Here is a 17,139-nt window from a genome sequence, read left to right on the forward strand (position 1 = left end):
AATGTGCAACAGAGAAACTGTGTGCTGTTACCAGATGTGCCTGTATAGCTTGAGAAACTAAGCCAATCTCTGTGGTGGACATTAAAATCTCTAAGTACATGAATTTGGATGCTCGAACCTAAAGAGAGTGCTTGTTATCAAAAATATGAGATTATGACATGTTATGACTATTGGACTATCTGTGTGAAAGGGTGAACTTTTACAAAATTAATAAGAGACGTCTTTTTTCAATGTGATTATTTAAATCACATTGGAATGCAATTGGTGTACACAAACTTACAATTGTGAAAAAGTTCAATTTTGTTGGACTGGAAGCAAATGAACTGTAAGTCTGGATCTCCATTGTGATTGACCACAAGAAACAGAGTAGCATCTTTGGCATATATTGCGAGTTCACTACGGCTGTTTTCAGCAGTTTTTTCAGTACTTTCATCTTCGTTAGAAGCAGGACTATTCTGTAAAACAAATAATATACAATAAATTATGTACACACATAACCGCACATTATATACATATATATAGTGCAATTTTAAAATTGATAAGTGATTTTTCTTCTGATAAGTTAAGGGTGAAACAAATTCAATAATTAACATAATAATTGCATGAATGATTTTGTTCTACAAAACAGGTGCTGTCAAGAATTGTGCATGTCAAAGGAATAAACAGTAAGATGGTCAACATTTTGAAATTTGGAATATAGACTTTTGTCATTTATATATATTTTGCATATATATATATATATATTATATATATATACATATATGCAAAATTCCAAATTTAACGGTTTTAAAAACCAAAAACAAATGCAGAATTTTTCATTTTTTTTTTACAAAGGAGTCACCACTTATTAAGGCCCGGAGGCCACTCAAGGATAAAGGTTAATGAGTGTACAGTAGTCAATGGGAAAATTTCGTAATCGTTAGTAGTGGAAATTTGGTAAATTGGATTACTTAAGGGGATGACGCATCAAGAACTTGTTTACGTTGGTCTTGAAGATGACCATATTGTAGTCAGTTGGAAAGCAGGAAAACGGAAAAGAGTTCCACAGGTGTGCAGTTCTAAGAAAAATGCTTTGTTCATGAAATCTATGTTTAGGTTTATGCACAGATAAAGAGTGGAGGAAATTATTGATAGTGGTTTCAGATAGACGCGTGTTTTTCATGAAAGTCAGGCCAGGGGGGGCGATAGATTGGAGCTCACACGAGCACCTGCCATGAAAATAATGATAAAGTGGAGACAGGCTCGCAACTTCTCTTCAATGGGAAAGAGGTTGCAGGAAAGAGAAAAGAGCATCCCCACTAGGCTATGAAGTCTATTATGAACTCTGCCAAGGCAGGATAAGCTGCTTCTAGCAGGCAACAGTACTCTATCCTTGGACATATTTGGCTCTTATACAAGTAGAGAATTGCATCAGTAATGAGATATCTAAGTTTCTTTCTTTTTTTTTTATTTTCTTCTTTTTACGTATCACAATGGCAGTGGTGGTGCCTTGCACCTTTTCCTTCAGATGTTGTTGAAGACTAGTGTTCAGATGTCCGATATAGTAGAAATGCTGGTCTAGCATGTATTTAAGCAATAAACTACTTTTTTATTACTTTATATATATATATATATATATATATATATATATATATATATATATATATATATATATATATATAGTCTTTGAAGTTTTTAACCTTTAAAACTATACCAAAAAAAATATTTTTTATTATTCGTTAGAAAACCATCTAGTCAGTAAGTCATTTAATCACCTGCAATCACTGCATCAACTCGCTCTCGAATTTACTATAATACCAATAATTTATTTTTCAAGGGATCATCAGTTGTTTACCATGAAACACTGTTTCGGGGATTTAAAAACAAAACAGTATATTACATCATGGCTCCCCAGCAGTGTTGATCAAACACCGCCACCCTTAATCTTATATATATATATATATATATATATATATATATATATATATATATATATATATATATATATATATTTGAAAATTTAGAAAACAAAATGATCTGTATATCTATAAAAGTGAGAATGTGTGTGTGTGAGAGCACTTCTCAACCTATATACTCAACAAATTTTTGATCTACAAACTTTAAATTTGGTACACAGGGTATTTGGACATGTTGAAAATATTTTAATCAGTTTTCATCTGGTAAAAAGGGTTGCTAACGGGTCAAAATTGAAAAGAATTGTACTTGGGAGTCATTGGATTTTTATCTGTTTGTTAGCTGTTTCATGACTGTGCATGCATGATTGTGAAACATGGCAGTTTCCTTATGTTAAGAATAAGTAGGTTTTAAAACACATTTTAAAGATTGTGTCAGGCTGGTCTACTGGTTATTGTACTTGACTCACTGTCTTTAGGTTTTGGTTTCTCAAGTATCTTTTTTTAACTTGCAAGAAGTGAACTGTTTAGAAAAAAACATAATACTTGCATGACTCCTCATGGAGAGAGAAAAGATATATGTTCAATGTTATTAACGGTTATTGTAAAGTCTGAAATCGATATGTGTTGCATGATTGATGGAAGTTTTTAACAGAGGAACTTGGTTACATTGTTGAAAAAGTTATTTTAACAACGAAAGTCTTAGAAAATAATAATTTTAATCATTTAATAAAAAATTATATAACATTATTCAGCTTTCTTAAATTTTCAATTTGTGTTTGAATATATGGTTAAGTGTTAGTTTTACTCATTTAGAACTGCTTACTGTTTTTACGACCAAATTTCAAACAATTTTTACAATTCATAGGTCACCTTCTCAGCTATATTTTGAAATTAAAATTTTTAATTTTCGTTCATTAAAAACAAAAGTTATAATAAAATTACTGGTATTCAAAAGTCTTCAGAATAAGTAAGGAATGTGGGAGACAGTTTCTTCTGATTGGCTGTTGGTTACCATAGCAACTTTTTCATCATCAACACCTTCATAAATCATAGTGAGAATGTCACTCGCATGCCATCTTAATTGGGTTATGTAAAAAGAGTTAACAAAAGTGATACTCTTTGGCATGCTAGGGCTGATAATCTTTTACTTATGATGTCACCCGTTAATTCTGTTTCTCTCTTTTTTTGTCCCATCTTTCTGTTTATTTACTTAATTGTGTCCCTTATCTGATTTTTTATTTAGTCAATTTAAGAAGTTGGTAATAATTTTTTTTAAGAATTTATGCCTATACGAGTATGAAGATAGTAGAAAGTGGCCCTTGTAACTCTCATTACCCTTATTTTGTCCATTAGTCCTCACATTTCATGAGCGATGTTTCTGACAAAGAGGAAATAATTGCTGTTTTCTGGATCAGAATCTACCCATACAACACTTATCCTTGACTAGTTTTTCACCTTGAAGTGGTATTTTTTTAAAACTCCTTAGATCATGTGGCTTCATGTTTTGTCCAGAGTAATTTTCATTAAAAAAACATAAATAAATCAATAAAAAAATAAATCCAAAGTTTGAAAGCTTATTTAGAAAAATAATGAGAAATATCTTTTGCGTCATTGTTATTATTAAGAAGCACCTAAAAATTATTTTTCATGCAATATTTTGTTCATAATAAGATATCTAAATTATCAGGTGGTTGAATGGATACCTTAGATGCCATATGCAAGTTGCCTTTGTTGAGGTTTAATACAAAGGATAATTTGCTTTGCAATTTACGTTCCCGTGATTTCTTCTTGTGCAAACTGCGTTGTCCGATTGGGGAAAAACTGTGCATTCCTTGACTCTCATCCGAATCACTGTCAGATTCAACTAAAATTCAAGAAAACATTAATCAAGATTAAAAATAAAAGAAAGAGAAAAAAAAAAAAAAAACGGAATAAAAATTAAATTAAAAAGACTCGGATTACGTAGGATGGTTACTAGTGTTAGGACAATTAATCAGAATCGGCAATTCTATTGGAATTCAGAAGTACTTGTATCAGACTCAGGAAACATACTGGAATCGTTCCATCACTGGTAGGTACAGTTAATAATGAATGAAATTAGAGATTAATATTGTTTCACTTGAATGAAATTATAAAAACCCATGAAAGTAGAACTGAAATTGATATATATAAAGTAAAGATGTCTTTATGTGTGAAGTGGCACCACAGTTAAATGGTTGATTCTAGGAACCAAACTAACTGCAGCACCTTCAATCCAATATCATTATCAATGTCAGAAATTCATTTGATCCTTTTTTAAAAACTTATTATTCAAAATTACAAGTATATATAAAATAACATTAGAAACAAATGTTCTGACATTTTTTATTAGGTAAAATATCAAGTGACTATAATAATAAAGGAAATTGGTAAATTATGTTGTAATTTTAGTTGATCTGCTTAATGCGATAGTAAAAATAAATAATTTTATTGTTCTAACATTTTTAGCATTCCATTTTAACTGACTAAAAATCTACTTTTCATGTCAAATCATCGTACATAGTTGATGTATTGCTTACTTTGTTTATATGGCACAATCACGTTGATACACCAGTTCTCACAAAATCACCAAAGTTAAGCAATGATGAGCATGGCCAATACCAGATGAGTGACCATTTGAGAGCGTTAGGTGCTATATGTGCTCTCCGCTTATCTCGGCATTGTTTCTAATCGTCCTGAACTTATACATACTTGCAACTGGAATTAAAACAGTGTTGACTCAGGAAAGGTGTGGTTGAAAATTGTACAACTCTTACCACAATAATTTCATGTGCAGACATGCTTCAGTTCATATCCATAGTCTGACGAGACTAAACGGAGCTGTTTTTACTTTGAAGACAAAACATTTATCTTTTTTTTTAATTAAAAATGAATAAGAAATATTTGATAAATGTTCACTAATTTTTGCATTCATGTTTCCTTATGTTTTATTTTAAACAATTAAAATATTTTTGATCTATGCAAAGAGGGGGTGAAACAGACGTTTAATTTTCTATCTCTATGCCAAATTAAATGTGGTACTTGCGCAACTTTTAAACTGGATGTATCGAAATGTCCATTCGACTTTGCCCAGAACATGACGTTAACCACTCAGGCTTGCATGTAATCTGACGTAAGACAGCAAGCAACAAGTAGACAACTTTTAGATAAATATTGGAAGAGAAGAAGTACAAGAAATACTCGTGGCATAAAGCCCTCCATTATAGGGAAATGTAGTGATATGCAAATTAAGTATAATTTACATATGAGCAGATAGCTCATATTTATAAACCGACACCAACTAGAACTGGTGGTTGTTGAACGCTTGCTTAGTGTTATACACGACACATCAATGATGACGTTAACCACTCATATTTGCATGTAATCTGATGTAGGACGGTGAGCAACAAGCAGACAACTTTTAGATAAATATTGGAAGAGAAAAAACAAAAACAGAAAAAAACTAGATGCTACATGAAAAGCATAGAGACTAACAACACAATGAATTTATTAATGTTAGACAAACAACTGCAGACGTCTGAAGTAGTTTTTGTGTCAAAATAAGAAATTAATCAAATCCTAAAAGAATTGCATTACATGTGGTGTTAGATGGATCATTGCAAAGAAAGGCTCTGTAAGTAACGGATTTGGTTAGAGATGCATAAACCTTTTAAAGTTTTCTTTGACAAAAAAAAAAACGAATACATAAAATAACAAATGAACCTTTTATAAAACCTTTTCTTACAATTTTCTTTGAGCAGAAAAATTTTAAACAAACTTGAAAATAAAAAAGATACATAATTTGTTTAAAAAAACCCAAACAACTTTTGTTATCTCTCAAAAATTAAAACAAAAAAATACAAAAATAATGATTATAGTAAAGTTTACCATGGAACATTAAATGAATATTAAAACAAAATTATGATAGGTCGTTTTGTTTTTTTTGTCTTTTGTAATTTCCATTTTTCTGTTTCGTACTGGTGTTATGATTTGATCATCGATGATGCTTGGCGTTATCCAGCAGTTGACATCATGTTCCAGCCAAAGCCGAGCAGACGCTTAGATATATTCGGTTCAAAATCTGCACAAGTACCTTAATTTTTATAGGTTAAAAAGACAAAATATTTTCATCTAACTGGTGACTGTGTGGATAAAGTATTCATCTTCAGTTCCAATATTTTATATAATTGTACATTTGAATTTCACACTAAAAAATTGTTTTTTTTTGTTTGTTTTTACTAGAACATTCCAGTTATTTCCTAGCTGATATCAATCATCATCATAAACCTGAATAATTGTTTTTTTTATAATATAAAATATGGATGGAAAATATTTAATTCATGTTCTTAACATTGTAACTATAAAATTAAAGAAAAGTTGATCAAGGTATTTCCCTTATTTCCCAATAACACTTACGATTTCTTGCTTCACTCATGAAATCTGGTGGTATGTACTGTACTCTAAACTGCGTCTCTAACGTCTGAGGGAGGAGAATGCTCTGCTCCTGGCTGTACAAAAGTGGTGAGCCAGTTGGTTCCCACAATAATAGATCATTGCAGAGTCTAAATAAAAAGAAAAAAGCCAGAAAACTGAAATGGTTTCTTAAGAGAATAAAGAAGATAAAATAATGTGTACATTATTTGGATTATTCACACAATAATTCTCATCTTGGTTGTTACTTTTACATTTCAGACACTGTAACCTCTGACTTTCTTAAGGTGCGTCGGTTTGAACTTGGGAATCTTTACGTAATTCTTTTAGTTTTGTCTGTCTGTTTAAAATCAAATCAACCACTACTTGATGCTGAGGCATTGTATCTATTGTAAACGATTCACTGTATACAATTAATTTAATACAAGTTGCTGTATTACACATTGTTGTGAATTATATGATTTATTAGATCCAATAATGTATATTTATGCTTGTGTGTTTCTGCTTGAGTATTGGATATTTATGCAGTTTACGAACTTTGGTGAAATAATGATATTATTTAGAAAGCCATTCTTAAATTGAGGAAGGGGGAGGCTTTGTTAACTATTCTGCATTTTCACCTAACAATTTAATAAACAAAAGATACTCTAAAAATTGAATTTAACTTGAAAATTCACTGCTTGTCCAGAATTCTCCTATATAAAAAACAAAGAAAAATTTGCATAATGCATGCATCCATGACAAAAACAAAATATCGTACACCAAAAATCATGTAAATTGATCAAGTAGTTTTACTCTTAAATAAGAAAATCAAATTTTATGGCAAAAAAAAAAAACAGCAACAATATCATGATGCCATCTTAAAAGGAAGTGAAATTAACTCCAAATAATTCAAACTTGCGAGATTTTAAAAACTTATTTTTAACATGGGTAAACATGGTTGGTTGTTTTTGTTTTATGGCATATCAACCCTTTTCAGGTTATTTAATGCTGAATCCAGTGATTTTGAAGAAAAGTTTTTGATAGAATATATTTGTTTTTTCAAGTCGGTTTCTATTTAACCCATAGTTGGAACCCTAACAAGTACTACCACTCCGGGTCAGAGTGGACCTGAGAGCAATGGCAATTAAGGGGTTGCTTCACACTTCCCAAAGCCTGCAAGCCGGGGCCTCACCATCGGATATAGTTTAAGGTCATATCCAGGACCTTTAACATGGGAACATTGGTAAAACTCAAATTTGCTTAAAAATGATTTTCTTTATAAAAATAAAACTGACCAATATACATGATTTTTAGAATACAATATTCTCTTTCTGTTAGAAGTATGTACATTATACAGAATTCTTGACAAACACCAAAAATTCTCTCTAAAAAATAGTGTGGTCCGCAAACTGCATAAGTACAAAGTCTTGTAGCTAAAAATTGTTAAGTGTAGATGATTGTAAAATTCTTTTGATGGTGGAATAATCTTTGTTGAATCTACATAGTTATGGAAATGAGCACTTCCAGTCATTTATAACTAAAAATGTTTGTTAAATTGTAATAATAAGACTGTTATATGTGTGTTCCCAAATAGTCACCCATCTGGTACAGATTAGGTTTAGTGTGAAATAGTAGGGTAGACTAGATTCTCAAGATTTTACAGAGTAACAGGGTTCATATACAGATTTTCACTGTTCATTTCCAAGAACTTTTCAAGGCCTTCTCCAGACAAAATCAAGTTTTCAAAACAAAATCTGGGGTTTGTTTTACAATTTACAATGATTTGAAAAAGTGGTAAAAAATCAAATATACAAATAAATGTTACCATAGCCAATAACAGTATTTTGCAACCTACCTGCATCATTTTTTAGTGTTTTTAAGTAGTTTTAAATGTGTTTTATTTCATTTCAAATATTACTCCTCTTTAAGGCTTTTACATTCCAACAAAGATGATTGCCGTTTTATTCATTTTTTTTTTATGGTATGGCCAGACTAATTTTAAATTATCACAAATTTTTAATGGTATTTTTGTTAATACTTAAAAAATAATTTAATAGTATTTATTTTAATTTTATTTTTAATATTTCAACACAAGAATACAATTTAAGGCCTTTTCAAGACATTTTCCATACTTTCAAGGATTCTTCAAGGAAATAATAGAAATAAGGCCTTTTCAAGACAAAAGTAAAAATTCAAGGACTTTTCAATGAACCCTGGGTAACTAGTCTAGAAGGAAAACTGAAATAACACCTTCTCTTTAGTATTGACGGACAAAGATGAAAAAACTATCAAAAGATTATGAATCAAGAGTTTATTATGCAATTTGATTTTTTTTGTGTTTTTGTAGACACATATGGTGATGTTGGATAGTGAAGTGAAATGGAAATAACATAATGAATAATGAGAAAGAATTATATATACATTGAGATGCGCTAATAACTTGTAAATTTGAAAGATGTTAGTAAATAACAAGATTGGGCCAGGAGTCTGACATTTTCTGGAAGTCTGCAATCCATGTCTCCAAGTATGGCAGCCTTACTGTCCGATTCTAGTCGAACTTCAGCTAAAGATAATTTGGCATCCAAGTTTTCTTGGGGAATCCCATTTTTCACCTCAAGATCTTTGCATTTTCTCAACATGGCCAAATTAATCTAGTGAAATAATTGCTAGGAGCTAACCAAGCTTTGCTTTGCCTTGCCAACTATGTATCAGAACTGATATGCTGGGTCTAGCCTGAAACCATCACTCCTGACCACAGTAAAAAAAAAAATGATAAAATTGTTGACAATGATAATGATTTTTAGTTGAATACAAGTTTAACTGTTTTACTGTTTAATTGAGAGGGAAATTAGGGGTTCATGCCTTTTCTAATGATATTAATGAAGACAAAACACCCAACACGATTTCATAGTTTATGACAGCATCCATTAGGCCAATTGTAACTCCATCCAAAAAACAAAATAACAAAAAGTGACTACAAAAGTAAATATTTCAAAGGATAAATTTCTTAAGTAAGAATAAATATACCATTATTTTCAAAACAAGTTTAATGCACTTACGCAATGCACTGAAGTTTGTATCCACTTTAAGTATTCTAACCTTAAAAGGAAAAACATAAAGAAAATGTCTTACCTGTTGTATATAAGTTCATAAAAATCTTTACTCTGGAAAAAGATATCACATTTTGGAACCGTAATCTCAATCAGCAAGCAAGAATTAGCAGACGTTTTTTCCTGGAACTCACGTAATTCTTCCTTATCTCCTGGCAAGACATGCTGGCAATGGAATAAGAAATAACAGTTCAGTTATTAGAAAAGACAATGCTCTTGTAAATAATATGTGTTTATTAAAATATTCAAGTACTTCAAAAATATTAAGAAGCAATGTACTTTAAAAGAATGTAAGGAGACCTGATTCTGGCATACAACATCATCAACAGGAATTTAAATCTACTTTTAAAAGATTTATCTACCCTAGTTGCCTAGTCACAGTTTCTGTGGAAACTTGCGGAAGATGTACCATCATTACTTTCATCTCAACAGAAGAAAAGTAGCATTTTTAGTCTGTGTTTCTACTTCCTGCCAGAGGAGGTCGTAATGATGCCTGCCATATTCAGATTTAAAGTTGTCTTGGACAAACACTCAGACTGTACAGGGATGCAATATCTTCTAACTTGAATTAAATGAGACTTAGACCTTTATGTTGATAAATGCTACCATATTGCAATTAATTCTCCTTCCATCTCAACTCTTACTTTTGGTGACAACATTGCTCTGTTCAAGGAGGTGAACAAGACAGAAGATCTTAGTCTTCTGGTTGACTCATCCAAAAAGCAATCTAAACATTATATTCAGACTATTAACAAAGCAAGGAGCATTCTATTTCTCATACTAGATTCTTTCTGCAAACTTATTCCAGAAAAGTTTGTATTGTTTTGATTGTTTGGATGATTATTGTCATCTTGGATGTTATTGGCACAATGTTTCGGTCGCTGAAACCTACAACCTTTGTCAGGTGTAAAGTCCATGTTTTTTTTAATTAAGGAAAAGGGGGTAAGCTCTGTATTGTAAGTAATTGGACCATGGGTTTGAGGGTGTATCTGTAAATTATAAAAAAAGGTAAATTTTCAGTGGTAACTAGGGTATTTCTTTGAAGACTTTCTTATGATTCTATCTTTAGCTGAATCTTTATGCTAATTGTCAATATTAGTGAAAAAATGTAATTGTCCAAACAATCACAGCAATACAAACATTCATATGTCATCTAAAAAATTCAGAATTTTATTCCATTCTTTCTGGCTTCCTCATCAAACCATTATTAGAGTATGGTCCATATCTAATATGTAATATTCAGCATCTGGAAGGGGTTCAAAGACCGGCTACTCGAATGGTGCAGGGTCTATCAGATCTACCCTATGGTAGTCAACTTCTCTCTTGAGCACTGACGTACAATTTCCTCAATGCATATTATGATATATATATAGGATCTATTATTCACTCCTACACCAGAAAGAGACATTACAAGAAACTATTTCATTGTTGATTTTGATTGAATCAAAGGAAAGCTGCTTTCTCACAGGATCCCTGCACTTTGGAATAGACTATAAGTGGAGTAATAAAAGCACCAATTCAGCGTAAATTTAGACAAGTTCTAATCTACTGTTGTCTCTTGTGTAAATTTCTACCACCCTTTCCTTACATAGCAATTAAAGTACAGTTATTTAATTTTTTGCCAAATAAATTGAATTGAAAAAAAATGTTTTTTACTTTTTGTCTTGCTCAATTTTGCTATTTTTTTTACCAATAAAATTGATTGATTGATTGAAAAATTGAAGAAATAAGTATTTTAAAATATACTCAAGTCAGAAAGAAAGAGCATGTTTTTAAATATCATGCTTTTGTTTCATTAGAAAAATACATGTGTGGCAGAGCATATTTACAGAGTGTTGATGTGTCAGTGAATGGCAAAAACTAGAAACTACTTTACTTTTTCCATTGAGAGCTTTGGGGTAAAGGGTAAAATTTTACAAAAAAAAAACAAAAACAACAACAAAAAAACAACAATTACCTCTTCACTGACGTTTTTCACTTCACTTTTATCAGAGACTTCTTCTTTATGGTACATGAACTTCTTAGTCGAAAATGGTGATGCTTCTGCCTTTATGAATTGACAGGCACCATTCAAAGAGTCAAAGTTGGCGCTTTCATCAGACTCAGCACTGTCTTCTTCAAGAACTGAGTTCAAGTCTTGAGTGTGTGTAATTACCATTCTATAATTAAACATAAATCATATACTGAAAACATTTTTCGTGGTTCCAAATAAAGAAAAAGTTTCATATACGATTAAAAATTGGTTATATATGATTAAAAATTGGTTATATATGATTAAAAATTGCTTATCTACAAATAAAAATTGTTTATATACAATTATTAAAAGTTGCTTATATACAATTAAAAAATGCTCACATACAATTAAAAATTGCTTATATGCAATTAAAATTGTTTATATCTGATTAAAGATTGCTTATATCCAATTAAAAATTGCTTATATATTATTAAAAATTGCTTATATGCAATTAAAAAAGACATATATTATTAAAAATTGCTTATATACAATTAAAATATGCTTATATACAATTAAAAATGACTTACATAAATTAAAAATTGCTTATATCCAATGAAAAATGACTTATATATAATTAAAAATTGTTTATATACAATTAAATTTACTCAGCATTGCCTGAGCATCAAATATTTTGAACATTTTCACTAAAAAAAGAAAAGGAAAATCAATGCACATCACAATAGTTGTATGGCAGTTATTAACAATAATGAAATAGAAGGAGATAATGAACTACTGCTATGTGTCAGCTACACAACAAAATCCAGCATTTTATGTCATAAGCTATTGTTCGGATAATCTGCAGGGATAGAAGAATTGATCTATTCTAGTGTTGCAACTGAAACACTAATGAAAGAATAAGACAGTAAAGGAAAATGGCAATATCAAAGAATGACTTATGGTTAATGTTAGGATTTAATGAAAACATTTTTTAAGTGTAAAGCTCTTATTTATTTTTTTTTGTTAGAAAAATACATGAGTGAGAGAGCATATATCCAGGGTGTGACATGTAAGTATTAAAAAAAAAATCTCATTTTTATTTTTCTGTTGAGAGAGTGTGTGTGTGTGTGTGTGTGTGTGTGTGTGTGTGTGTGTGTGTGGAGAGGATTAAAGGTAACATCTTACAAAGAAAAAAAACTCATGTAATTTCCAAGAAAGTTATTTTACTTTAGTAGTGTACGAGTTTCTATCAAACAGTGTTTTCAATCGCATTGCCCTCATTTAAATGCTTCCCCACGAAGATGGAGTTAAACACATGGTCATTTTTTGTGGGGGAAAATCTAGCTCTACAAAAAGGGGCATTCTGGATGGGAGAAAAAATAAATATTACCTTAGTCTAGAAGGATTTCTCCTTCACTGAGCAGGACAGAAATGATTAAGTGTAGTATCAGAACAGATACTACATTTTGCTCCTAAAGGCAATTTTATTTGCAACTTATTAGATCAACCAAAAGTAAAGACTTAAAAAAAAAAAATTCAAAATGTCCATGAATCTTTCAGGTGAAGAAAGAGTTGCTTAAGAAGAAATTGAGCAAACATGTTTATTTCGACTGTTGCCATGTGAGATTGTTTGTGGCAATATGCAAGTTCACTAGCTTGTGTGTGTATATGCATGTTTGCATTTTGCTTAGTTTGTATGTGTATGGATACATGTGTGAGTGAGTTTGTGCATATCTCTATTGTTATTTGCAAAGAACCTTTGGCTCAGTGGCCAAGGCTAAATTTGGATTTACTTACAAGAAGTTTAGTAATAACTGGTTTCTGCTGTGAAACCACTGACTAGCATTCGTAGTGGCAAGTTTAGACTTATTCTGTGGACTGTGTTTGAGTTCTCATTTATGTAGCCAGTGCTTAACAGTGAGGAACTGATAGTAAAGAGTTGTTGCAATAACACAAAATGACTTGCAATAGATATTGAAAGAGGCAGGAAGTGCTAGACATCTGGGAAGACTTGTTCTCTTCAGGGCATACCACTGGTTGTTGTCAGTGAGTGATCACTGATAATGATTTTATTGAAAACTTCAAGTGAGTAAACAATAATAAGGGTCAAAAGAGGATGGGAAGGAAAGCACCAACCACAGGAGGTAAGTCGAGAGTACTGGAACCTTCAAATCAATGATAAACAGCTGTTGCAATTATGGCATGAATTGCAAAGGTTATTGAAAGAGACAGAGAGTGCTAGAAATCTGAGGAGACTTGCTGTCACTCAGATTCCAAGGAACACCACTTGTTATTGTCAGCAAACAATTATCAACAATAACTCATGGGGAACTTCTAGATAGTAAATACTACTACTATGAATAATAATAATTTGCCAGAGAACTAAAAGGAATATGGAATATGAAGAAATCAATATGATACGTATAATTGTAAGAGCAATAAAAACAGTCCTAAGGGATTTGGAAAAAAGACTAGGAGAAATTAGAATGCGAGAAGAACAGTTGCAATCTTAAAGAAAACCCTCGGATGTGGAAGCTAATTCACATGAGTTACGAACGTTAACTGGCTATAACATAGAAATAAAACAAAAAAGTTACAAAAACACCATATAGAATCCAGAAAACTGAAACTGCAAAATTGTAAGCTAAATACTCCCAAAAATTGTTGCAATGTTGCTATCGACTGGCACTACACTAAACAGTCAAGAAGGATCAAAGAGGATGGAAAGATCGAGGAGAGAAGGCACTAACCAAACCTCCACTGGATGAGTGCAAAGAGGACTAGGATCTTGGGAAGACTTATTGCCACACAAATTCCAGTGAAGACCAATGGTCATTGCCAGTAAGAAATCAATGGTAAGCAGCTGTTGTGATAATGCAAATTCATTTACAAAAGTTATTGAAAGAGGTGGAGAGTACTGGAAATCTGAGGAGACTTGTCACCCAGACTCTAGTCTAGGTTGTTGTCAGCGAGTGATAATGACCTGTGTGAGAACTCCAAATGAGTACAAATAATAATCAAGCGGGTGCAGATCATTAGTCAAAAGTTTGGGGTCATGAGTTGCCAAACAAAAAATAAAGTTGTAAATCCACAGTCAAATATTTACAAATGTAAGTCAAAACGGAAAAAGACGGCAAGAAATGAAAAGTTACAAAGCTTAACCATATATGCAAACACAACTACCAAAGTCACTTAACTCATCTAAAAAAAAAAGAAAAGGGGTATCCATTTACATTGGGATTTGGTGTCTCCAGGGACTCAAAAGAGGTAAAAAATGCCTCAAAAATGGCCAAAAATGACACTTTTTGCCCCATAGTGTTTGATCCATCCATAAGATTTTCTTGAAATTGGCCAAAATATGCAGGCCATTGTTCTTAATATAAATTCAGTATAGATGACCCTGGCAAAATTCTGGTTCGCATCCCTCTGGGACTTTTAGGGCTAAAAAAACATGCCTTTTGGAGCTCTTTTTTCATATTATTCAAAAACTTGATATGTATGTCTATACAGTGGTTTTCCATGGTGCTGAATTCAAATATACATGTCTTAAGGTGTGAAATTGCACAATTGCACCATTTTCGCTGGGATTCAGCATTCCCAGAAGCTCAAAAGGGGGTCACAAATGCCCTACAATTGCAAAAAATGACACTTTTTACCCCATAACTTTTGCCCCATCCATTAGATTTTTCTGAAACTTGGCGAAATGTGAAGGTAACGTTGGCCCTTCACACTTCTCACATTCATCATTTCTTCACTATTTTTTGTGGCGTCATCTCACATGCAACACCAGAGGGGTGGGCACGTATGCACGGCTTGTTAATCTTGACACAAAAGGAGAACCACTGCTGATCCTGACTGGATAATATTACCATTCTTTACCTGGAATTCTTTACAATTCAAAGTTTCTCTAGCTGGATTGATACTACTAATTTTTGCTTGGAACAGCTACATGTAATATATGCAATCGGATAATTTTTTCTCTACGATAGAGTTATTTCTTTTACTATCCCTTTTTTTTAAATCATTTTTCTGTTACAAAAATGGTCTTGATTCTGTGATAATGGCATCCAGCAGATTCCTGATTCAAAAAAGTTGCCGCTGAACTAATTCTGCTTTATAAGCTCCATCATGCAGGACTCCTTCTTCATCTTCATTTGATTTTGATATTTAGGATGCTATGAGTGTTCTGGACTTGGGGGAGGGGGCAACAATGGACATTATCAGCTAAAACCAAAAGACTTGTATTAACCAACAAATAATAAAAAAAAAAACAAGAAAAAGAGTGGGGAGTAGAATAAAATTAACAACTAAATTTGTTTTAAAAGAGAAAAAGATTGGCCAAGCAACTGAGGAAGTTGATACCCCTCCAAATGAAAAAAACAAAATGGTTACAAGTAAAGAAAGACTGAATATAGTTGTGGATGTAGTCGGAATGCAAAACCTTTGACTCTGACTCCTATATTTTTGGATCTCCAGACTTGTAATCACCTTATGTAATGAAGTGATTATGATGTACAAATCTCATAAAACCTATTCCTACACACCTAACTTGGGTAAGCTGGATTTATATCAAAGAATACATTAACAATGACCATATAAAGCATGAATCTAACATGTGTCAAAGTCAGACTCCAACTCTAATGATCCCTTAACTGTTTCCAACTCCACAACTCGGACTTTGTGATCCTGTGCAGTTGTTGGGCCTTTCACTACTAAAACAGCAGATGACAGTGAATCATTCAGTGAAATAATAAAAAAATAACAATGTGATGTATTTTGCTTGTAACATTGTATATATGTATATAGAGTGGATACAGAAGGCTATCACAATACAAGACATGGAAGTATGTCAGTGCTGAAAAGGAAGACAAAAACAAAGTAATTTTAAAAAAATTGTTTTTTTTACCAGTAACCATGTTCTATAATATATTTCAGGGTAAAACTTCTTTATCAAATAGTAAGTGTTTCAAATTGATTGAAATTTGAAACACTTATTATTTGATAAAGAGGTCTTACATTGAAATATATTATAACACGCAGTTATGCACTAAGAGAAAACTTAAATGCCTATTAGACACTATTCTTAAGTGTCTTAAGTTTCTCAGTACAGGGGTGTGTCAGGGAAACTTGGCATGAGAATACTTTTCACTACAAGTAAACCCTAACTAAATATTCAAAATAACATAGTATTTGCAGCCCAAACAAGATCTTGTTATGGTGCACCCACACTGGCTTTTATGAGGAATGGTGCACCTTCTCCAAGTGATGTTACCTCAAGTACCAGCATGAAGCTGGATACTCCACCAGACTAGATGAATTTTTATCCTGGAATCCAGTAATATCAAGAGACCATAAGAAAGACATACTATAACATACTTACATTGTCAATTGGGTAGAGGAAAATTATGTTTTCAACTTCTTTACTAACATAATGTTTGAGTTGTAAAGGAGAACTTTAATGCAATATTCGAATATCTATGTATATTATATAGAGATTAAGTATTAGCCTCTACAAAGGGGCCCTCTAATTTTTGAGAACTGCAACTGAAGTAAAATGAAACAAAAGTGAAATCACTGTTTAGAAGTTGAGACTGAATCAAGATTTACTAAAACAATTTTTTTAAAATTGATTTATTTTTTGTCTTCCTCCTCAACATTAACATATTTCCATTTCTTGTATTGTATTAGTTTTCTATGATCCCACTATATAAAATTTTGCCTTACCTTGGCCAATTGAATCCATAATTGTGAT

At 31.8% G+C, this 17,139-nt stretch overlaps 1 protein-coding gene across 1 annotated transcript in view; it reads right to left on the reverse strand.

Moving 5' to 3' along the window:
• The window catches only part of LOC145294017 (autophagy-related protein 2 homolog B-like), a 252,530-nt gene that overhangs the window by 62,494 nt on the left and 172,897 nt on the right, over window positions 1-17,139 (reverse strand). Inside the window, exons 17-22 of the mRNA XM_080140978.1 lie at window positions 17,112-17,139; window positions 11,394-11,595; window positions 9,459-9,601; window positions 6,330-6,475; window positions 3,599-3,759; window positions 281-455 (exon numbers count right to left, since the gene is read on the reverse strand). The exon at window positions 17,112-17,139 is cut by the window's right edge and continues 72 nt beyond it. Coding sequence (XP_079997104.1) covers window positions 281-455; window positions 3,599-3,759; window positions 6,330-6,475; window positions 9,459-9,601; window positions 11,394-11,595; window positions 17,112-17,139 — 855 coding nt within the window. The remainder of the gene's footprint in view (window positions 1-280; window positions 456-3,598; window positions 3,760-6,329; window positions 6,476-9,458; window positions 9,602-11,393; window positions 11,596-17,111) is intronic.

This window comes from Euprymna scolopes, chromosome 15 (genome assembly GCF_053919585.1).
Source record: "Euprymna scolopes isolate OS-2025 chromosome 15, ASM5391958v1, whole genome shotgun sequence".
Lineage (NCBI taxonomy): Eukaryota > Metazoa > Mollusca > Cephalopoda > Sepiida > Sepiolidae > Euprymna > Euprymna scolopes.